General features: G+C 40.9%; 2 protein-coding genes across 6 annotated transcripts in view; one reads left to right on the forward strand and one right to left on the reverse strand.

Annotated features, from left to right (window-relative positions):
* Window positions 1–510: 510 nt before the first annotated feature.
* Window positions 511–22,553, forward strand: ptpn23a (protein tyrosine phosphatase, non-receptor type 23, a). The gene is made up of 24 exons (XM_028013263.1): window positions 511–743; window positions 3,473–3,547; window positions 5,642–5,769; window positions 6,663–6,739; window positions 7,116–7,165; window positions 7,241–7,372; window positions 7,450–7,530; window positions 7,625–7,756; window positions 7,855–7,902; window positions 8,104–8,160; window positions 8,251–8,309; window positions 8,410–8,489; window positions 8,909–9,023; window positions 9,150–9,215; window positions 9,397–9,542; window positions 10,232–10,549; window positions 10,627–10,781; window positions 10,859–11,190; window positions 11,361–13,725; window positions 13,810–13,994; window positions 14,838–14,942; window positions 17,469–17,607; window positions 17,780–17,893; window positions 18,384–22,553. Exons 1-24 carry the CDS (start codon window positions 660–662, stop codon window positions 18,963–18,965), a joined length of 5,625 nt encoding a protein of 1,874 aa, XP_027869064.1. The 5' UTR covers window positions 511–659; the 3' UTR covers window positions 18,966–22,553.
* Window positions 19,575–23,971, reverse strand: part of scap (SREBF chaperone) — a 30,721-nt gene continuing 26,324 nt past the window's right edge. For all 5 annotated transcript variants that reach the window (XM_028013268.1, XM_028013265.1, XM_028013264.1 and 2 more), the window contains one exon: window positions 19,575–23,228. In XM_028013268.1, the coding sequence (XP_027869069.1) occupies window positions 22,983–23,228 (246 nt within the window). In that variant the 3' untranslated portion in view covers window positions 19,575–22,982. The remainder of the gene's footprint in view (window positions 23,229–23,971) is intronic.

Raw genomic sequence — 23,971 nt, forward strand, 5'->3', positions numbered from 1 at the left:
ATGCTGCCTCCTGCTTCACAAAATCCACCAGTGACACCTGCAGACTTGGAAGAGATAAAACAGTCCAAACATGGAAAATTATTAATATTGTTATTAACCAAATAATAACTTTAAATGTTTTATATAACTGTGCATCAGTTGTGATATATGTAGATAAATTTTACAGTGCACAAGTTGTTTGTTAATTTCTTGATTGCTTTGTATGTAGATGAAATTCATTTATTCTTCTTGTAGAATTGAATATCCTGAAAGAGATATATTTCAATCAGAATGTGACTTTTATATCTATTGTAAATTAGCAATATGTGATTTAACAATGTAACAACGAGAATTTCGTATTCATATAGAAATTTATTTTTTCGATTTTGAATAAACATTTCTATTTTGAAATAATTTTCTAGTGTTTTGTTGTTTCAGGTTGTAAATTGGTAAAGGTTAACCGTCTACTGACTTCTTAATTTCTTAACTACATTTCCCAGAAAACCTTTGTGGTGAGGCCTACGTCATATACGCTATCAGTTTCCGGTTGAAGTGTAAATGGATACATGACACAGTTGTTTGGAGGAAACGGTCTTCGGGAAAACACTCCACGGCTAAAACATTACTGACGGGAATTCGACATTAATCCCCGCTGACGGTGTCGTAAGGTGTCGGCCGCGATGGAAGCGGTCCCGCGAATGCCGATGATCTGGCTGGATCTGAAAGAGGCAGGGGAGTTCCAGTTTAGTCCGTCCGTGAAGCAGGTGAGCTGGGTGGGGAGTGGAGCAACAGGGCTGAGGTCGAAAGTCAACCAAACTAGGATTATGGAGGACGAGATAATCCAGCCAGGAAGCTAACGTTAGCTACAGTTCTTACTGGTGACTTATATGTGGCTTCGTGTGGGATAATGGAAATTTCTAGAAGGGATATCCCGGGCTAAGCTACGTTATTTCTCTAGCAAACACTCCTGACCACCGCCTTGCTAACGTTAGCCTGCTAGTAAATAAGAAGGGAAAAGCTCCAACTGAAATATAATTAGCTTACAGTAAACTAGCTCTAATTAAATCACAATGACAACAGAAAAGGGCAAAAAAAAAATAAGCATTAGTAAAACGATGAGACAGGCTGCTACCGCTGGTGGCCCAGTCAGCCTTCCGACAGGAGAACAGTAAACAGTGATCTCATTGTCACATGCACCTGAAGGGGTTTCAGCTTCACAACTATAAAATGTGTTTTTCTATTAAACCGCCAACATCTAAACATACAGGCCGCAACAGTACTGTACACATTACACATAGAGTAATGTTCATAATTAAAGTAGCCGCAAAAGACTCCAGAATCAGATGAAACGTGGAATACAATTGGATTGAATCCTGTTTTCTAGTGTCTTCCCTGGCGCTTCAGTAAAGTGGTGATTAAACTATTCCACTGAATTGACATTCCCACCTGAAACTGATCAGCTCTCATATGATTTAAATATAAGGGGACTTTGTATTTCGGTTGGTGTAGACAGTTACCTGTCTCACTGAAAATTCTGGCAAACACAATCTTTATGCTTGTCATGAAACAGCAAACGTATGTCAAACTTTCCCTCTTGACATATAAATAAAATCTCTACTGGAAATATGCTATCAAAAATCTAATTACATTTTCAGCAGATATTATTTAAATATTCCAAAAGGAGATGTGTCAATTAAACTACACATTTTAATGGTCTCAATGAAGCAATTTATTATTATAGATAATGTGCGTGTTATCTTCATTTGCTTTAGTGCTACAGGATAACCCTCAACCTCTGGGAATTCAGCCTAATTATAAATAGAAGTAAATATGGAAGCATTGAGTGAAAGTTACATGAAATCAGTAAAAGTTCACGTCTGATCTTTCTCTTACAGACTGTGAGACAATGTCTGTAACTGCAATGTCCTTGATTTTAAGAAAACATTTTGGTGTAGGGAAAATAGTGTAGGGCTGCACAGTGGCGCAGTTGGTAGCACTGTTGCCTTGCAGCAAGAAGGTCCTGGGTTCGATTCCCGGCCGGGGTCTTTCTGCATGGAGTTTGCATGTTCTCCCTGTGCATGCGTGGGTTCTCTCCGGGTACTCCGGCTTCCTCCCACAGGAGGAAAAACATGACTGTCAGGTCAATTGGTTTCTCTAAATTCTCCCTAGTGTGTGTGTGCATGGTTGTTTGTCCTGTATGTCTCTGTGTTGCCCTGCGACAGACTGGCGACCTGTCCAGGGTGTACCCCGCCTCTCGCCCGGAACGTAGCTGGAGATGGGCACCAGCAACCCTCCCGACCCCATTAGGGACAAGGGTGAACAGAAAATGGATGGATGGATGGAAAATAGTGTAGATGTTTCATGCCTAAGCTCTTGTCATATTAAATTCTTGTTTTTATTTTTGGCTTTTAACGAAAATGACCCTAAGGAGATGGGATTGTTTTGTTTGTTGGAGTTTTTAACCATCAAACAAAAAATACTCTGGATCAAAATTTATGCATTCACTTAATAGCCAAACATTACCAATTTGTTCCACCTACTTCATTTTTGTTTTTCACAAACAAACAATTTTGTTCTAATGTCCCAAACTACAATTACATAATACTATGTAATACACTTTTTCTGAAGATTTAATATTACATCCCATAACATACACCCCATTTACATTTACCCATTACCCCAACTTCTAGTTTTGGTCTCTTGTTTTTTTACATTTGATAGTCAAAACAGATGTCAGATTAAATCAAAAATAAATATGGGGAGCCTCTTTTTGGTGAATTGTATTAATTGGTGAATTGGTGAAACATTCTGGGGCAGACAGTTTCTTCTTCTATCCAGAAAGTCAGATAAAAGGCTAAAGAAGTCAAAATCAGCCCAATATTATTAAAGACATAACTGCTCACAACTACATTTGCTACTAAGGAGTTGGTGACATTATGCAACATCAGCAAATAAAAGCACAAATTGGCTTCATAATGTGTTAAAAAATATATTCGCTATTCTTATCGGTTTTATGAACTAATTCTGACAAATTATTACAATACTATTGTGACTGCATTCCAGGACTGGACAGTAAATTGAACAATGCATTTTTCTGAGTTCGGACCTTATCAAGTGTTTCTGGATTAACAGTAACTGGGCATTTTTCCACCAGGCTTGTGACTTTTCTGCATCCTTGGCTGAATTAAAAACTGAAGCAGCTATGTCTGTTGAAGATTATTTGTCTGCAAGGTTGTTTTCCCTCCTGAGCTGACTCGAAGTAGCTTCACTGCTTTACAAAGCAGCTTGTGGGGTGATTAATATCCAGGCAAAACACCATGGAAGAGAGTGTCTTAGCTTTTTAACTTTTATTAAAAATGCAACATTAGTATTAGGACTGACTAACTGAAAAACCTTAAAATTAGCAATGATTCTCTGAGTTTTATGTACAGTTTAATTTGTTTCTGTAGTTAAAGTTAAAATTGACTTTCTGCTTTCACTTTCTTCATTGTAGTTCATCCTAAAGAACTACGGAGAGAATCCAGACAACTACAACGAGCAGCTGAAGAAATTGGAGACTCTGCGGCAGGTGGGTAGCATCTAAAACGTTCTCGTAAAACATAATGTTTTTCTATTTCTACTACCACTGCCATCTATAAACTCCCGGATGTTTAGATATTCACCTTATCTATTAAGGAAACAATTGTTTCCTTGTTAGTTTATTTCTCCATGATGGACAAAATAATCAGAACTATTGGCTATTTCTATAAAGACAATCAGTGATGGAAATTGAAAGGCTTTTTGTCATTTATATTGACTTCTGGTTTTCTTAATATTTTCCTATAAAAATGTAGCAAACTATGCTTTATATGTTTCATAACTTTACTGAAAATAAATGCTGAAGCAGCTGAAATGGAACTTGTTACTTTTCTATAAAATACAGTAAGATCTTTATTTACATGTTTTACAAAGCTGACTTTGTGTTCTTCCTCTATTCAGTCATTTAATGAGTTTGAAAAGATACTTTTCTGATTTAACCAGAGGATGCATTTAACATGACCCCCATATTATGCTTTAGGCAGAAAAATGATTTTTGATAGTTCTTGTGTGAGTCTACAGATAGTCTGTCTGGAAAAACCCTTAACATTTCTTCTATTTGTTTAGTGTTTGTTGTATTTTCCTGTTGTGTAACAGAGAGAGCTCCATTAAAATAAGATTTAATTAAATGTATTGGCACCAAAACAAAACCATGAATATGCATATTGTGGTTTCTCTGGTAAATGGTCTTTCTATTCACATTTCTGAACATGTTTGTGCAAGTGATTACTAATTAAATAACTGAAGATTGCAGAAATTGGCTATATAAGGTAATATAGAGTCTGGGAGTTTTTACCTTAGAGCGGTGGAGGTTTCTTGATATAATGTAATTTAAAATCCATTACGAAAATTTATTAAATCCAATGTCATTTGTGCATCAGACAATATAATGCTTTTATGTTAATTGTAATCAAATTTGTAACAGTGAATTAAACAACATCTTGCGTTCCAACGCAATTAAAAACTGAAACTTGTGAGTTTTAATGCAACTACGGGGTGCATTAAAAATTAAAATATCACATTTTAATTTTTACCTAGCGAACAGCCAGTCAAAGGAAATTTGAACCACTTAAACTACAAATTTATTAATGCACTACTACATCACAACTTTTGTATAAGTATGCTATATATATTTCATTACAATCTTCTTAAATAAAAAAGGCAGTCTTTTTATTTAATTTTTTTTTATCTGAGTAACTCCAATGTTTAACCAGGACTGGTAACCAGGACAAATAGGTAATTTGTTCTTTTGACAAATTCCATTATGTCAGTCCTTATAGAACAAGCCTTAACATCATAATCTTAATTTATTGGTGTTGTTGTAAACAACACTGAAAATGCTTCACATTCCTGACCAGCTGACGTCCGTCCTAGTTTGCTGAAAACCAGTGTTTCACATAGCATGTGCAGGAGGATTTATTAAAAGCATCCAACCGTATTAAAATGCCAAAGTGGAAGAACAGAGGTGGAATTTGCAGTTATAGATTCAACAGGTGATTTCAAAGTAAACATTGGGAAGATACAGTAAGCCCTCAGATTATTCAAATGCAAATCAGCCTTTTATTAATGTTTTTACTGTTGCTGACTGAAATCAAGCAGATAAAAATTAAGGACCTTTTTGACAGTTTTACTAGAATAATCATCGACCTGCTGGTTCTTAGAAGGTTAGATTTAGCTCTTCTGCTTATATTAAATCTATGACTAACTGTGAAGTCAACACTTCACCTTTTACTTCAAGCAGTTTGATTAAAAGCAACTTTAAACATCTCTTCTTTCTCTGCTGTTTTTAATTTCCACTGGGACAGTCTAATGGCAGATGATTGAAGTCAAATGTTCGGTGGAGTGGATGAATGATGTGCACTTTGTTTAGCATCTCATCAATTCCTGCTCCAATCTAAGCTGTAAATCACATTGAAATTGACACACCTAAAATAATGAGCTGTTTGCAAAGTCATTAAGGGAATGATAAATAATACACGGCAGTATTACATCACAGCGCTGTCTTATGTAATGTTTTTAAACTTGTAGCGGTGAGTTTAATTACTTTTAGTGCTGCAGAAATGTATGATTTGTGTGTGTTTTACAGAATGCTGTGAATGTGACAAGAGATTTCGAGGGATGCAGCACCTTGAGGAAGTACTTTGGCCAGCTGCATTACCTCCAGAGTCGAGTTCCGCTGGGGGGAGGCCAGGAGGCGGCGGTACCCATCTCATGGTAGGAACTTACTCTGCGAGTTTTTACCTTTGAGCTGCAGACGTCTGACGTAGTCACACCTTAGACTTTGATCTAGATTTCAACGTCCCTTTAAATCTGTAGGCACAATGCAGATTTGCCTACAGGAGTTAAACAGGAGCTCTTTTTAACTCCTGTTAAATAGAACAATTTAACAGGAGTTAAGCTGTAAGGGTGCTTTTGTTATTGATTATTGTCTGACAGAATCAAAGCGACTCTCATTTCTCCTTTGAAAATGAATGAAAGCTCTCATTAACTGCAAGCAACTAATGATTATTTTACTAATCGATTATTCTGCAGATTAGTCTGACCATTAATCAAATAAAATAAGGGGACATTCTATAAATTACTCATTTAACCACTGAAACCCTGTTTATATAATAATAGGCATGCATTAAAATATTCACATAAACAGATAATTCCTCTACCTTTTTTAAATAAGAGCCATTTTATTGCCTAAAACGCAATAACATAGTACTGCTTTAGTAAATTTGAACTTGGTGAACATAAAATAAATGCCACTGGCGGAGTTTTGAGGAGTTATCTTAAATGCAATATCTATATTTATAATGTACAAATATTCACAATTACTGCTCCGAATCCATTGTTTTTTCAGCAAATTACCTTTTTTGAGTCTGTATTCTCAAGTTAGCGATGAAACAGTTACTAAATTAGTTGCAGATTATTTCATTAATCGATTCATCACAATTAATCTGACTAATTGTTTCAGCCCTACACATGTTGTCATTTCTTTGCTTCAGAAAGCAAAGAAATTGATTGAGTTTTATGTTGAAGCAGTGTGCTTTGAAAACTTTTCAAACTCCTGGTGACTGACGTTCATTCTTGCTAATACTGTGCTTTTAATTTCCATTCAGGACTGAAATTTTCTCTGGAAAAACAGTCACCCACAATGACATCAGCTATGAGCAGGCCTGCATCCTTTACAATCTGGGTGAGTCCTGACACTATTGCCATTGGTGTTTATGTCATCCTCGTACTACCCACAATGCATTGCATTCCATAGTATAAATAAACAAACTTTCTTTTTTATTTTAAGTAACCAAAAACTTAAAATAAAGTTTTAAGTTTTTGTTTTAAGTTTTAAGTTAAAAAGTTTTAGACCACTTTTTAGTGGTCTTTTTAATTTATTATGTCTTCAAGGAGTTGTTGAAGCACTCAATAATACCTATGATTAAACTACAATCCAATATATACAATATAAATTGAGAATCAAGCATGTGCTGTGGGGAATGCAGATCTGATTGCATGTTAAGATGAAAATATTGAGACGTTAAACCTTCTCCGACCTTTGTGTGGAATTTCTCCAGGAGCGCTGCACTCCATGTTGGGAGCCATGGATAACCGCGTTTCAGAGGAGGTATGGTGGTTCTCTGACAGAACAGCTGCGTCTGTGTTTGCTTTCCTAGTGTAACAGATTCTGCTGTGGTTTCAGGGCATGAAGGTGTCCTGCACTCACTTCCAGTGCTCAGCCGGAGCGTTCTCCTACCTGAGAGACCATTTCAACCACAACTACAGCGTGGACATGAGCCACCAGATCCTTAACCTCAACATCAACCTTATGCTAGTACGTAATCTAAAGCACAGCAGGCCTAATCTAAGTTGCACACAGAAACATGTCATCAATCTGTTTCTGTTTCCCAGGGTCAGGCTCAGGAATGTCTCCTAGAGAAATCCATGTTAGACAACCGGAAAAGTTTCCTGGTTGCCCGCATCAGTGCTCAGGTTCGGTTTTCCCTTAATACTTATTATATTCCATAGTAGTGATGTGACCAATGATTGTAATGTTTTTAAAAGTTGATGTGTTGTTGTGCTGTAGGTGGTGGATTATTATAAAGAGGCCTGCAGGGCTCTGGAGAACTCCGAGACAGCCTCCATGCTGGGGAAGATCCAGAAAGACTGGAAAAAACTGGTTCAGATGAAGATCTACTACTTTGCTGCTATTGCACATGTGAGTAGCCAATGGGGGCATCCGTAAGGGTTTAATGTGATTTGTTAGTGCACACACAGCCTTGGCATTTTGTTTGTGACCTGTTTCTTTCCCAACAGCTTCATATGGGAAAGCAGGCAGAGGAGCAGCAGAAATACGGAGAACGGGTGAGCACAATATTTAGCTTTTCTTTTGACTTTTTCTGCTGTAACAAAATACAATGAAGTCAATGAGATTTTCAAGAAATCTTTAAAACATGCAACAATTTTTTATTTAACTACTTAACTTCTGTACTTTTGCTCATTATCAAGATTTTTACAAACAACAAGAAATAAGAATAACTTACTGAAATCATCTGTTTCCTGCAGCTGGCATATCTGCAGAGCTCTTTGGACAAACTCAATGAAGCCATCAAGCTAGCTAAGGTAAAGTAATTTTGCACATAGTGCCACTGTAACCTGTTTTAAAATTTATTTTACTAAAAACTTTATTTTTTAAAATTGTGATCCATCCAGGGTCAACCTGACAGCGTGCAGGAGGCCCTGAAGTTCACCATGGATATCATCGGAGGAAAGTGAGCAGCGGATCTTTTATTGATCACATAGCATTCATAGCATTTTGCTACTAATTAATTAAAAGATGTGGATTTAAATTATTTTGTTCCCAATCTCTAGGTTTAATTCTGCCAAAAAGGACAATGACTTCATTTATCACGAGACTGTTCCATCGCTGGAGACTCTAGCCTCAGTTAAAGGTAACAGCAAATGTTTATGTGAAGTAATGAATCCATGCAAAACTGGATTTGCTTATGCTGTAGGTGTATATCAGTAGTAGCATGTGTGTATAGAGGTAAGCATATTTCTGTGTATTTGACTTAAGGTAGCAGCAATCACTAAACAGGTTTATATCTGTCGTCTGTTTCGTTTCATTCTTGATTTACTGATCTGCTTTATGTTTATGTATTTAGAATATAAGCTGAAATTATTCACTAATAAGTTTTTTCTTTCTTGTTCAGATATATTAACAGTTTCTTTGCTTTGGTAACAATCTTTGTTTTTCAAGATATTCAGTATCATGTAAAAAAAACGATGGAAACCATTAAATGTCCACTGCTGAAGCCACGGGACTCAAGGCTCTTCTGATTTTTGTTTTGGTTTTTCTATGTGCTTCCAGGTGCTCCGCTGGTAAAAGCTCTGCCGGTTAATCCGACCGACCCCAGTGTCACTGGACCAGACCTGTTTGCTAAACTGGTGCCCATGGCTGCCCATGAAGCATCTTCTCTGTACAGGTAGGCTCTTCCCTTGTGGATAATTCTTGGATCCACAAGTGTGCTTAAGATGTTGTGAAACTAGAAGTTTATTGAGATTTTCAAGGATTAACATGGTTTAATATTTCCTTTACTTTCTTTTAACAGTGAGGAGAAAGCAAAGCTGCTAAGGGACATCATGGCCAAGATTGACAGCAAGACTGAAACCTTAGAGTGAGTTATTGTGTGCCTGTACTGTATATAAGGTGGTTGTGGGAAAGCAATCAATGACGTTTTTGTTTGTTTTTTTTGACAAAATGCACATCTACAATATGAACAAATAGGATTTGTTCAACAGATTCTTGCTGTCACATTTTGTTTTTCTACATCAAACTGATCTATTATCTCCCTACAGGCAGTTTATGGACTCGTTGGGCTTGGAGCCAGAGTCTGTTGACAACCTGGACATGTACAACCACATCCCACCGGTTTTGATGGAGAAGTGTGCTGCCCTCAGTGTCCGACCCGACACTGTCAAGAGCCTCATTCAGTCCATGCAGGGTTGGTAGAAAGAACATACATCTACAAACCTCTTGAACCACAAAGTATAAAGTAGAGAACAAATACATTGCTGTTTTCATTCAGATGGAATGATCAGAGTTGATGTGAAAATGGATGGAGTTAAATTCAGGGCAATTCTTGAAAAAGCCTTGTTGGAAGTCACTAAGATTAAAGGCTGAGGTTCACCTTCCAATAGGACAACCCTAAACATGCATGAGGAGATACAATGAAATGGTTCAAATCAAAGAATATTCATGTTTTAGAATGACTCAGTTAAAGTTGAGGTCTAGATTCAGTTGGAAGTCTTGAGAATTGATGTTCCTGGATGCTTTTCCTCACAGTCTTGCTGAGCTTGAGCTGTTTTGGCAATGAAAGTTTGGCAAAGATTTCAATCCCTAGATGTGAGGAACTGGCAGAGAGACACCCCAAAATACTTCCAGCTGGAGAATGAATACACAGCACTCTTCACTTTTATTTATAGAAATATTGCTGGAGATCATATATCATTTTTCTTCCACTATGCAAGTTGCTCAGTTGCATAAAACCACAATAAAATACATTATGTTTTTGGTGGAAACATGACAAAAATCCCAAGAAGCTCAAAGCAGAGTAAATACTATAAGGCATACGTGAGACACTCCAGTTCTAATTTGCATGCATAAATTAACTTCCCATCTTTATGTTTTCAGTTCTCTCAGGAGTGTTTACCGATGTGGAATCTTCGCTGAAGGAGATCCGAGATGTTCTGGAAGGAGACGAAGCTGGCGAGCGAGCCCTTCAGGAAATGTGTGGCCCCACTGCAGCTGAGCTACATTCGGCTGCACAGAGCCAAGCTCTGGCTGAAATTCAGAGAGATCTTGAGAAGTACATGGAGGCCCATGAGAAGGCCAGCTTTACCAACACAGAACTACACCGGGCAATGAACCTGCACATCAGCAACTTGCGACTGCTTGGGGGACCTTTGGAAAGTCTCAGAGATGCTCTGCCAAAGCCCCAGCTCAGTGAAGGTGAGGATGGAGGCACCAGTCATTCTGTCAGTGTCAGTCAGTCTATGAATGTGTGATTGATATGAAATGCTTTATAGAGGAAATGGCAGGGCTGCAGCGTATGAAGAGAATCCTGGGAAAAGTTCAGGAGATGAGGGAACAACGGGGCTCTTTGGAAAAACAACTCCGTGACCTCATTCAAACGGATGACATCACCTCCACTCTTGTTACCACAGAGAGAGCAGACATGAAGGTACATTACTACTTACTTCTGATAAAGTACATTGTTGCTAAATAAAATACAAATAAAACTAATTTGCTTCCCTCCAGCATATATTTGAGGACCAGCTGAAGAAGTATGAGCAAGTAAAGGTCTATATTGACCAGAACCTATCAGCACAGGAAAACATCCTGAAGGCCCTGACTGAGGCAAATGTCCAGTACGCCTCGGTACGTAAGGGCCTGAACCAGACCGAACAACAGTGGAACAGTACAGTCCAGGGACTAGTGGGCTCATATGAAGCCTATGAAGACCTGATGAAGAAGTCCCAGGAGGGAAAAGAGTTCTACGATGACCTGGAAGCCAAAGCCTCACGTCTGCTGGAAAGAGCCAAGACCCTGTGTCACACCAGGGCAGAGGAGAGGAAGCCCCTCCTGGAAAAGTAAGTCCTGTTGAGAGGATTGCTAAAATTGTTTTCACACCTAATAGTGCGGTTGACTCAGACTAGAATTAATAAACAGTGCTGTTGTAAATGCACCCTTACTATTTAGTAAGGGTATTTAGTATGTACTTAATTTGTACAGAAACCAAGAGATTTGCTTTGCATTGCAGGGATAAAAAGCCCCCAGCGCGGCCTACAGCTGCTAAGCCCTCCCTCAAGCCGAGAACGTCTGATGTGGATTCTGGGTCTTCTAGCCTTGAGGATCCAGAACTGGCCCAGCTCAATGCAGCCATCATGGCTTTAGGGGGCGACCTGCCTGAGGACCTTCGAAGCCTTCCTCCTGATATTTCTTCCCTCCCTACCACTGCAGGCCGTCTGCCAGGTCCTTGTAGCAGCTCCCTGCCTTGGGCTGGCGGTCATGCTGCAGGCATTCCTCATTTCCCTCCCAACCTTCCACCTCCTGAACTTCTGGCAAGAATTGCTCAGTTTCCCACTTCTGGGGGTCTACCAACACAGGGTCCCCTTCCATGTGTGCCCCTCCCTCAGATGACTCATCACAGGCCTCCTCCAATGCCTGCCCAGCCGGTCGTATCTGGTTACCGGGCGCCTCCTCCTCAGGCTCCTCAACCAGGCCTTGTTGCTCCAGTACCTATCCGCCCATCTACCACAACTGTGGACAGCATTCAGGCTCCCATCCCCAGCTACACCCCCACCCCGCACCACCCTGTCCCTCCTCCGGCCTCTAGTGGTTACACTGTGCCACAGATTGGAGCATATCCACACATGATGAATCACCCGGGAGCCCCCATTCAAGTCCCAGGCCAGACAGCTGCACCTCAGAAGCATACGTACCCCCAACCTATTGCCCAACCTCTTCCTCAGGGGTATCAGCCAGGACCAAGGGCCGCTCCTATTCCAACTCAACAAGTTTACACCCCTGGATACATTCCACCTCAGCCTAATGTTCCTCCAAATTACCAACAGGCATTTCCAGGTCAGCTTCAACACCAACAAAATGGTTTTCCTCCCCGACCTCAGGTACCGCAAGGTTATCAGGCACCACAAAACTTTATACCCCAGCAACACCCTCAGATGATGCCAGGCTCTATGCCGAGGCCTCCCCAGACTGCACATCCACCAACATCTTCAACTTCTCACCCAACACCTCCGCTATCTGCCCCATACTCGCCCTATCCCAACCAACAGATGCCCCCTGGGTTCCCTCACCAGCAGATGTCACAGCATCAACAAATTCCACTCCCTCCTGGTGCTCAGCATGTTCTGCCACACCCACAGATGCAAATACCAGGTGGTCACAGAGCACAGTTGCCACCTACGAGTCAAACAATACCTCCTGTGTCACATAACTACATTCCCCCAAACCTGCATCCTCAGATGCCTCCTTCCTCTCAGCCACATGTGCCCTCTGGTCCCCAGGTCAACCTGCCAAGAGGTCCCCAAATGCCTCAGAATGCATTAGCTGCACAGCATCAACCCATTCCCATGCAGATGCCGAGGCAACCCCACCCTCACCCTTCTCATCCTGGAGGGGGTTGCTACCCTGGTGGTGCTCTAATGATGCCTCAGCAGCCTTTGGCACCCCAACCTGCATCTCTCCAACAACCTCAGGTTTCTCTCCCTATGACTCACTCCCAACCTGCTACTCTCTATCCTTCTCCAGCAGGGACAAACGTACCTCCAGGTGCCCCTCAACCCCCCTCTGTGGTCGGCCCCCTCTCCCCTGCAGTTCCACATATGATTTCACCCTGTCCTGGAGGCCCCGCAGTAGTGCCACCAACCAACACTGTTGCACCTTCTCCTTCTCCATCCCCATCCCTGTCTCCTGGTCCAGCCTCTCTGGGTATGACACCCACTCCTGGAGGCACAGCCCCACCCACTCTTCCCACCCCTTCTGGTGTTCCTCCATCCACATCTTTGTTTCAACGCCAAAACTCTAGCACAGATGATCTCCTCTCCTCCAGCCCAGAGAGCCAACACGGAGGCACCAAGGGGCCTACCAACGTCCTCCAACCCACCAAAGCAGACCCTCAGGACGGGGAGCGTCGAAAGAAGAACTCCCAGGGAGTTCTGCTGATCCAGGGAGATCCGTACCAAGCCCCGGAACGTGTGGCCCGTCTTCACAGTGAACTGGGACATTATCGGGCCCAGGTAGAATCCCTGGAGCACCCCTCAGAAAATGAAGGAGGGGTGTCAGTACTGGATGCACGCTGGAAAGAGCTGCAGGACCAGCAGGAGAAGGACGCCCGGCAGCTGTCCATCGCCATCGCCCGCTGCTACACGATGAAGAACCGCCACCAGGATGTCATGCCTTATGATTTCAACCGTGTTGTTCTGCAGTCAGGCAAAGATGACTACATCAACGCCAGCTTTGTAGATGACTTGTCGGCGTACTGCCCTCGCCTGATTGCCACTCAGGCTCCACTCACCGGCACCGCGGCCGACTTCTGGCTAATGGTGTACGAGCAGAAGGTCTCGCTCATTGTCATGCTTGTTTCGGAGCAGGAGCTCGACAAGGTACCATGTTTTAAAGCGTGATATCTATGAATTGAATTTGTTTTTCAAGTTTTCTGACCTTTGCTTTTGTGAAATGTTTCCCAGGGAAAAGTTTTGCGCTACTTCCCCACAGAGCGCGGCCAGCAGCTCTCTCAGGGACCAATCACACTCAGTCTCACCACACAGAAGATGACGCCAACACATGTGGAGCGTATGATCAGTTTGCAGTACCGTGACCAAAGCCTGAAGCGGACAGTCGTCCACCTCCAGTTTACATCCTGGCCAGAGCTGTAAGAGGTTTACTAACAGTCAGAGATGCTCCTATGAGGCTTTTTCTGGCTAGTATAATTTCTGTTTTACTTAATTTAATTTATCATGTTTAAAGATCAAAAATGGGGAACATTCCTTGTCTTGATGCATTTACTAAATAGAAGAAAAAAACGGGTTTAGGTTGTCTGGCATCTGGAAAGTGACCGGAGTGGATTATTGAAACATTGGTCAATTCCAATCACCAAGCTGATTGATTGGTGCATCTCTATTATAAATTTTACAGGACTTGCCTTTTCTAGTTTTAGGTCAGTTGAAATTACCAAAATTATTTCTATTTGCTAAATGCCAGCAAACTTTGGAAGAATATTTTTCAGATATTTTTTGTGACTTTCTATGTGTATTGAGTTTAAGCATTTAATTTTAATTTACCTTATCAGGACTTGTGTGGTGTTGTTTGAATGTAATGAATTTGTATTATTCCTAATGGCCCAATGACTTGTAGATCTGTGTACGGTAATTGATAAAAAGATTAGCTTAAGTTTCACATGGTAAAGTTATTTTAACTGGGGATTTTTTTGTTAAATGTTTTGTTCTCGGTGTGTGTGACATTTCAAAACATACACTTTTGCTATATTTTAGTTTACATTGACTCTGCTGTTGAATGTAGAATACTATCACAAAATAAATAAATAGAAGTGATAAATGATATAATTTAATTGTAAGTAGAGACTGTCTTTTTTTAGTTCAGTTGTATTTTTTTTATTTCTTTAATGTGGTGCTGGGAATGTTTGAAAACTTACCTTGAAAATGCTTAAAAAGTGCAAACCCTGATATAAAAAGGTTCCTTCTTTTTGTGTTGTTAGAGGTCTTCCTGACAGCAAGAGCAACCTGCTGCGATTCATCCAGGAGGTTCACGGACACTACCTCCACCAGAGGCCCTTACAGACTCCTGTTGTGGTTCACTGCAGGTGAGTTCTGAGTTATTCAGGTCAAAACACCAACCCAGTATCTTATTCGTGTCTTCTGGCACAAATCTGTGGTTGTTTTTCACATCACGGCATTTGTTTTTATTTATTATTTAAGTTAGCACTAATATCTATGAGGAGCCGTTTAGGACAAAATTTACGTTTTGTCTCTCACACACTACCAAAAAAGTCTCGCATACTCCAAAAAAGTAGCCACGCACACTCCAAAAAATTACGTTTTGTCTCTCACACACTACCAAAAAGTCTCGCATACTCCAAAAAAATAGCCTCGCACATTCCAAAAAATTACGTTTTGTCTCTCACACACTACCAAAAAGTCTCGCATACTCCAAAAAAATAGCCTCGCACACTCCAAAAAATTACGTTTTGTCCCTCACACACTACCAAAAAGTCTCGCATACTCCAAAAAAGTAGCCACGCACACTCCAAAAAATTACATTTTGTCTCTCACACACTACCAAAAAGTCTCGCATACTCCAAAAAAATAGCCTCGCACATTCCAAAAAATTACGTTTTGTCTCTCACACACTACCAAAAAGTCTCGCATACTCCAAAAAAATAGCCTCGCACACTCCAAAAAATTATGTTTTGTCCCTCACACACTACCAAAAACTCACGCATACTCAAAAAATAGCCACGCACACTCAAAGATTACTCACGCACATTCAAAAAATACTCAAATTGCGTATACACACACTACTAAAATGTCACACACACACACACAAACGTTAACTTTCTCGCTCACATACACTACTACCAGCTCGCTCACATACACTACTACCAGCTCGCTCACATACACTACTACCAGCTCGCGCACATACACTACTACCAGTTCGCGCACATACACTACTACCAGCTCGCTCACATACACTACTACCAGCTCGCGCACATACACTACTACCAGCTCACGCACATACACACAAACGTTAACTTTCTCGCTCACATACACTGCTAACAGCTCGCACACACACAGACGTTTATCTCTCACATACACAAGACTAAAGTTGAACACATACACAGTACTAAGACTCGTTTTATGTATGTGTGAGAGCGAGACTTTTTATGAATGTGTGAGAGCGAGACTCTTTATGAATGTGTGAGAGCGAGACTCTTTTTGAATGTGTGAGAGTTGTCACGGAAGAGGCGGGGCATAATTTTTGGATCAAACTGCGCATGCGTAGTGGCTAACACATGGCTAACTCTAATTGTTTAAAATGGCAGCTGCCTGACCAATTCTCTCTCGTTTCGAATTAGAGTTAGCCATGTTCGGTATAGCAAACTCTTTCTTCTTCGGCACTAGTTGGCGCCGGTTAATAATTCCTGTAATACTGGCACCCAGTGGACAGATTGTACTACAGCAATTTTGCTATTTTTAATCAATCAATCAGATTAATTTATTTCTATAGCACATTTAATCTACAAGAAAGTTAAACGTTCTATATATATATTTAAAAGCACAAATATACTAAGTAATAGAACATACAGTGAGTCAACAATCGAAACTTATAGTTTAGGATCTACGCATGCGCAGTTTGATCCAAAAATTATGCCCCGCCTCTTCCGTGACAACTCTCACACATTCAAAAAGAGTCTCGCTCTCACACATTCATAAAGAGTCTCGCTCTCACACATTCATAAAAAGTCTCGCTCTCACACATACATAAAACGAGTCTTAGTACTGTGTATGTGTTCAACTTTAGTCTTGTGTATGTGAGAGATAAACGTCTGTGTATGTGCGCGAGCTGGTAGTAGTGTATGTGTGCGAGAAAGTTAACGTTTGTGTGTATGTGCGCGAGCTGGTAGTAGTGTATGTGAGCGAGAAAGTTAACGTTTGTGAATGTGCGAGCTGTTAGTACAGTGTATGTGAGCGAGCTGGTAGTAGTGTATGTGAGCGAGAAAGTTAACGTTTGTGAATGTGCGAGCTGTTAGTACAGTGTATGTGCGCGAGCTGGTAGTAGTGTATGTGAGCGAGCTGGTAGTAGTGTATGTGAGCGAGAAAGTTAACGTTTGTGTGTATGTGCGCGAGCTGGTAGTAGTGTATGTGAGCGAGCTGGTAGTAGTGTATGTGAGCGAGAAAGTTAACGTTTGTGTGTATGTGCGCGAGCTGGTAGTAGTGTATGTGAGCGAGCTGGTAGTAGTGTATGTGAGCGAGAAAGTTAACGTTTGTGTGTGTGTGTGTGACATTTTAGTAGTGTGTGTATACGCAATTTGAGTATTTTTTGAATGTGCGTGAGTAATTTTTGAGTGTGCGTGGCTATTTTTTGAGTATGCGTGAGTTTTTGGTAGTGTGTGAGGGACAAAACGTAATTTTTTTGAGTATGCGAGGCTATTTTTTTGAGTATGCGTGAGTTTTTGGTAGTGTGTGAGGGACAAAACGTAATTTTTTGGAGTGTGCGAGGCTATTTTTTTGGAGTATGCGAGACTTTTTGGTAGTGTGTGAGAGACAAAACGTAAATTTTGTCCTAAACGGTCCCTCATAAATATCAACTGCTGCTCTTTCTGTCTCAGCTCGGGCGTTGGACGCACCGGCGTCTTCTGTCTGCTGTACGCGGCTCTGCAGGAGCTGGAGGCTGGAAACGGCATTCCAGACCTTCCATTGTTGGTGAAGAAGATGAGACAGCAGAGGAAGAACATGCTGCAGGAGAAGGTCAGATACCGAACTGGGAACCTGTGTTTGGGTTTTAACTGTGATGTACAGTAGATCAGTCTTGCCAGGGAAAAAATTCAGTTTTATCTTAATGATCAGGATTTCTAGATCAGTACTACTCTGTAGATCTTATTATATATTAGAGAGTTGTTGATTGTTTGTGTGTTTTCAGCTCCACCTGAAGTTTTGCTATGAAGCTGTGTTGAAACACGCTGAGCAGGTCCTTCAGCGCCATGGCATCACTACTGCCACCTACAGCAAGAACACAACCTCTGCAGCCACAAAGGTTTCTAATAATTCTTACTTTTTAAAAAATTTCCATTTAGTTTTTATTGTTTTACTTAAAATATTTTATTTAATGCATGGTTTTTGAAAGTGTGGGAGAACTAGCTATGTCTCAACTATATTATTGATATTATTTCTTTAAACATTTTGCTGTTTCTATATTTGATGTTCCATTATTACGTTTCACTGATGTCATTGGGATTACCTGCTTTAGCTATGCATAGCGCCACATTACATGACACCAGTTGCCTTGTCATTTAGGATGGTAAAAATATAAACTAAATTCTGCTGTGACTATAGTTCATTTAGCCTCCTATAAAGAAAAAATAAAAATCAACACTGGCAGTGGAGCATCTTCAGACACAGTCATGCAAATCCCAGCTTTAAATAATCATGGTCATACTTGTAGCAGTAGTTTAATGGTTAATTCTGCTGTATTTTTATATTTTTATCGTATTTTACATTTGTCTTGTTCATGATCTGCTCTCCAGCCTTACTCCAGACAGGAGTCCCAGCAGGATATCGTCCTCGGCGGCGATATGCCCATCAGCTCCATCCAAGCCACCATCGCCAAGCTCAGCATTCGCCCGCCCAGCGCAGACCTCACCATGGAGGGCGGCGCCTCTTGCGGCCCGGAGGAGCACTTTGGGGTGATGTCACCAACCCTGGACTCAATGGGTGACGTGCAGCTGCTGCAGGAACCCAGTCAGCCTCCGTCGTCCTTAAGCCCGCCTCTCACCTCCCCGCCTCACTCTCCTCCACCACCCAATGGCCTTGACTGTCTCTCCCCATCGACTCCGCCTGCACCCAACCACCAGCCGCTCCCGGAGTCGGCACCTTCAGCCAGTCCGCCTCTTGCTTCCTCCGTTCCTGCTCCCTCATCACTGGAGCTGCTGGCCTCTCTGACGCCCGAGGCCTTCTCCCTGGAGGGAGGTGGCCGGGGGAAGCAACGAGTCACCAAGCAGAACTTCCTGCAGCCGGCCGAAGGTCAGGGCATCCACGGGACGCGAGGCGACGATAGCAGCGACCCGCTCAGCAGCCTGGATCCGCTCTGGAGCCTCAACAAGCACTGAGACAAATCAAGGTTGCTGCCGTTCTCTCTTTTCACCACCAGGGGTCAGCAAAGGGCCTGTAGCTTTTCCCCCCCTTATCCTGCTTTTGAAGACGAACCTGAATCCTGGGAGCGTCAGAAACACTTTAGAGGAGATTACCAAGATGTGCCTGTTGGCCAGCGGTAGCAGAGAGATCCCTGAAACAAAAAAAACACTTGCTTCTCTTTTCATTACTGGTGGATTCTAGGACCAGATCACTATGCACTTGCATCTCTCAGATTGCTCGGTCACCTTTTGCTGCTTTTCTTTTTACGTTTTGGGACAGCTGTGCACTTCCAGCTCCAACATATTGGGCTGTCTGAAACGTAGGCACTCCAAACTTCTTCACATGAGGCTGTGAATCTTTGGGCACGCTGGATGAGCTTGGCTAGAGTAGTTTTGAAGCTCTGTTGTCATGGTAACACATCAGCAAACAAATTGGCACGTTTTAACATGTTGGTTTATTTCTCTGTAACTCTGTAAATATCCTACATAAAGTTAGATGATTCCAAAAGAAATCTTCCTTTACTGAAAAATCACTAATTGTTCATTATTGTAAAGACATTCAATAAAGTAGAAATAATAAAAAGGTATTGTATCAAAGCCTCTTTATTTGAAAATTAGTACAAAGTCTTATGTTTTTGTTACAAAATAAGTTACCTCTGTTACAACAGCCTGCAGAAATGTATCACGAGAAGCAGATTTTGTTTGCTCTGCTTAAAGGTTTGTCCAGATGTGGAGATGAAATTATATTGACTGATTTCTGCACAGGTACAGGAACTGTCTGCATCTCTCTGCATCCACAAAATCTTGATATGGAGAAACTGAAAGCATGGAAAGGTGTTCGAATGAAGCACGGAGCTCATCAGCTACCAGGCAATGTGCTGCTGAATATGGATTATTATAAAAGGTCCGTATCTGAACCAAAACATTCATAAAAAGGCTAAGACTGAAGTGAACTTGCTCCATAAAAAAATGTTTGGCATTTTGGTAAATATAAATATTTATCAAACAATTTTTTATAGCTACCTACCACACTCTGTACTATGATTAAACAGTGGAATGGACCAAAGGACGATTGAGAGACAAGGAAGAGTGAGAAAAATGTGGGTTCAACGTCCGTGATCGTTTTACGGAAAATGATTAGAGCCACTGAATTTTGGAGTGGAGGATATTCCGTTAAAATTGAGACGGACAAAAAAGGTTTTTTTACTTTTTTAATCAGTATTTTTAGCTGGAGGGCTCTCTAATAATATTTCAGATTAAAGCCAGAATTCTTACTCGTTCCTCTAATTGAGAAAACAAAAGGAATTTGAACAGGAAAATGTCAAAGTAGATATAAAAGTCAAAATAGTTTATCAAAAAGTTAATTCTTTTTTTGGCTAAGCATTTTTTTTTCCAGATTAAAGTCAAGAGTTCTGATTTGTTTCTCAAATTCAGAGAAAAGAAAGGCAGAGTCAGTGGCCCTAATCCTTGTATAATTTCATTATCAGTCATGTTTTTCTAATATTTAGCAGCAATAAAAAATCTCCAGAGGGTAGATTTATCCCTTTAAGGAAGACTTTACTTCAGATTATTTTTTGTGCTTTGCGCCGTCGTCCTACCTGGATATAAATATTCTGTTCTCAGCACTTAGGAACATTTATATTTTCTAAAATGCCAAACGTCAGCTTTAACTCATTCACATTTCTAGAAGGAAAAATAGTTAGAAAATAATATAAAAAAACAAAAACTACACAAATGTAATTCCAACGCTTTTCTCGACTAGACAGCAGGAAACAAACGGACAAGGTGGCAACATGGCCTGGTTTCTGTGGGATGCAGGTGCAATTTGACTGCTTGTTTGAATCATAATTAGAAAACCCGAGTCATCATAACACGTTGGCTGCGTCCCAGAGAAACCACAGCATGTGTTACCAGTGCTGCAGATGTTGTGTGGGAGCCTAAACGCCCCCACCGCTCCTAACTGGAAGCTGATTTTAGCAAAAAGTGCATTAAAATGTGTGAACATATCAAACAGAGTCAGTTAGTAGTGCACTCAGTTCATGTAGTGAGGGAATAACGTGGCTAACCTGAGGCTACATTCAGAAGAAAAAACAAACTGTAGCTGGGAAGATGGAGAAAATACATTCCGGATTTTCTTTGCTTGGGGGGGAAAAGTCAATCATGTGATGAGGTGGATTACATTCTCAACAGTTTTCTAAACCGCAATTGAGGAGATCAGGGAAGATAACTTCGATTCCTTTTATTCAGTCAAATGAATGCTTCTGAGTTAAAAAGGGTCAATAGAAGTTGCTGAGTTTTAGAAATCGGAAACAAAAATACAGAATTTTTTTTTCTTTTTGGTCTAATGAAAGCGTTTTCCTGATCTGTAAATCTGCAGGTAATTCAAAGAATGCAACTTGGAAAAGTACCAAGGGTTCAGTTACATTCTTATACAGCTTAATCTCTCTAATGTCTGACTGGCTCTCACAGCAACACTCCTAACTCTAAAGAAGTTTAGTTTTTAGTAGAGATGCACTGGTCAGACTGTAAAACTTTGCCTCAAATTGCTATTCTGCTATAATTAACATTTTGAAATATTTTACTCTAGTCTTCCTGCCATGAGTGGAAGCAACTTTAAGCTGAGCATTTCTGATGCAGGAATTACATTACAGAGCTTGGCATTTTTAAACCACTTTAGAGATTAACGCGCTTTGAACATCACTTTCACTGGTAAATGTAAAACCTTACCTCCACTCTGTTAAAGAGCCTGCCAATATTTCCAGATCCAGCTTCATTAACTTTCATTAGAGTTTTGCAGCCTGAATGAACCAAAATTCCTGTTAAATTGCTTCTTCCACTTTCTAGGCTTCATTTTTAAACACTTTACTGATACAAAAATAGTTAACTTCCTTCAGTAACAACATCCCAGTGCATGGCAATAATTTAGTTCATGGGAACCTAAAAAAATGACAAAAATTTCATGTTTTCTTTTATACTACTATTGGGAAGGAAAATGATAAAGTTACTGAGGTTTACTTTGGGTTTGGAAGTCTGGGCAAAGGAAAATGATTTGGAAAAATAACCTCAGAAGGCGACAAGCGTAAAGAAGGAGGTGAGAACTTGTGCACAAAAGCATCAGTCAACAAAATTCAAGAATGGAGGTAGCCTGATGAAGGAGTAGCGTGAATCAGACCCCGCCCCTAGTCCCGCCCACTCACGCAGGACTCAGAGGCAGTTTGGACTCAACGCCTCCAACACTTTCCAGCTTAATATTAAAAGCGGCCGGTTTAAAAAGTTGGCTCAACGCTGCCAAACAAACACCTTCCTACATTTAAAGTCATCATCATTTCCACTTAACATTGAAGTTTAAGAGTTGGGATTAGCCACTCACAAACAAACTGTTACTTAAAAACATATTGCTAATAAATAATAGATTTATACATATAAAAACATCCCCCACCGGAGGTTTACTTTTTACAGTAATCACCAGTTCTCCCCCCATCCCGACTCACTCACACAAACACACACGCCCACACACACTTCCTCACAATTCAGTTCTACCTTTCAGAAGATGTTTGCTTGGGGGAAAAAAAGGCTTGGTTTCATACACACACACACAAAAAACACTCTCGCATAACTCTGTTCATCCCAACAGGCTGCAGAACTGTGACTTCATTTTCCTGTCAAGTGAAACGGCACAGCAGGAATAGAAAAAAAAAAAAACAACAGACAAAAATGAAACTGCTCCATCTTCCTCATTCAGAGGGTCAGATCACAGAAGGTCCCATCCAAGTCAGCAGCATCCAGGGCAGAGCAACGACGCAAATGCACAAGCTCACACTTAAAATGAACAAAAAGATGGGGAATGATGGATTTGATTTCATATCCCATGACCCTTAAGATAGTTTTTTTCCTTTCTCAACATCTGAACGTCTCATAATTGATATGAAAAAAAAATGTAAGATGATAGAGCCGAGTGAGTGTTTCCCACCCGGTGCCAGCTGCCTATCTTCCTCAGTCCAGTTTCTCCAGCACTGAGGGAACGTAGACCAGGCTGAGCTCGCTGCCGAAGTCGCAGACGATGGCGGCGTTGTCCAGCACCAGCAGCTGCCGGACGCCCTGACCGTCGCCGCTCTGGCTCAGGTAGACGGTCTGCAGCAAGTCGCCGAAGTTCAGGTCCCAGAAGGAGACGCAGCCTTGGCCCCCCGTCACCAGCAGAGACTCTGAGATCACGCCAAGACTGGCCCCACAGCCAACCTCCTGGTGAGCAGAAACAATGAGAATTTTTTTTTTTGCACCTTGCCTTGTACAGGTCGGCAGCAGAAGTGGACAAGTGGTTAAAACAAATGTCTTAACCACTTGCTTGTTAGTGGTTAGCCAGTGCTTTTTCAACTGGTGGTGAAATAGCACGTGTCCATGGTAGAAGCAAGAAATCTAGGCAAAAATGCTAGATAGCAAGGGTAAACTAGCAGATAGTTTGCTGTAGCATCAACAGACTTGAGTCACTCAAATTAATGCTGGACAAGAAAGTCCTACCACGACAAAATTTAATGTAGTGTAGGCCAACTATCAAAAAAACAAAAAAAATCAAAAATGAATTTAAGACATTTCAAGGCCTTAACCTTTTTGTTTCACCAAGTCAAATTTTAGGATATTTTTAATGCCACCTTGAATGAAATTTAAGACAGGAAGAGCTATAAATAGAAGAATGGTTGGGAGAACTTGCTGAATTACAACAAGCAGAGCAAAAACTTTGAACTCGGCTTTATGCTTTTAACATTGCATTTGGCTCTACAGCATTAACCCCCATGGTGCCACGCTTAACGGTTTTTTGAATCTATCCTTATATTTGCTGGCAGGAGCATCAGAGGTCAGCCAGTGGCCAAAACGAATGTTGTCCTCACAACTGGCGATAAATTTGCACTTACATTATGGAGACAAAAAAGCTAGCTAGCTAGCTAGCAAGGATAAATTAGCAGCTAATTGGCAGTAGCCTCACTGAA

Source organism: Xiphophorus couchianus, chromosome 3 (genome assembly GCF_001444195.1).
Source record: "Xiphophorus couchianus chromosome 3, X_couchianus-1.0, whole genome shotgun sequence".
In the NCBI taxonomy this organism is placed as follows: Eukaryota; Metazoa; Chordata; class Actinopteri; order Cyprinodontiformes; family Poeciliidae; genus Xiphophorus; species Xiphophorus couchianus.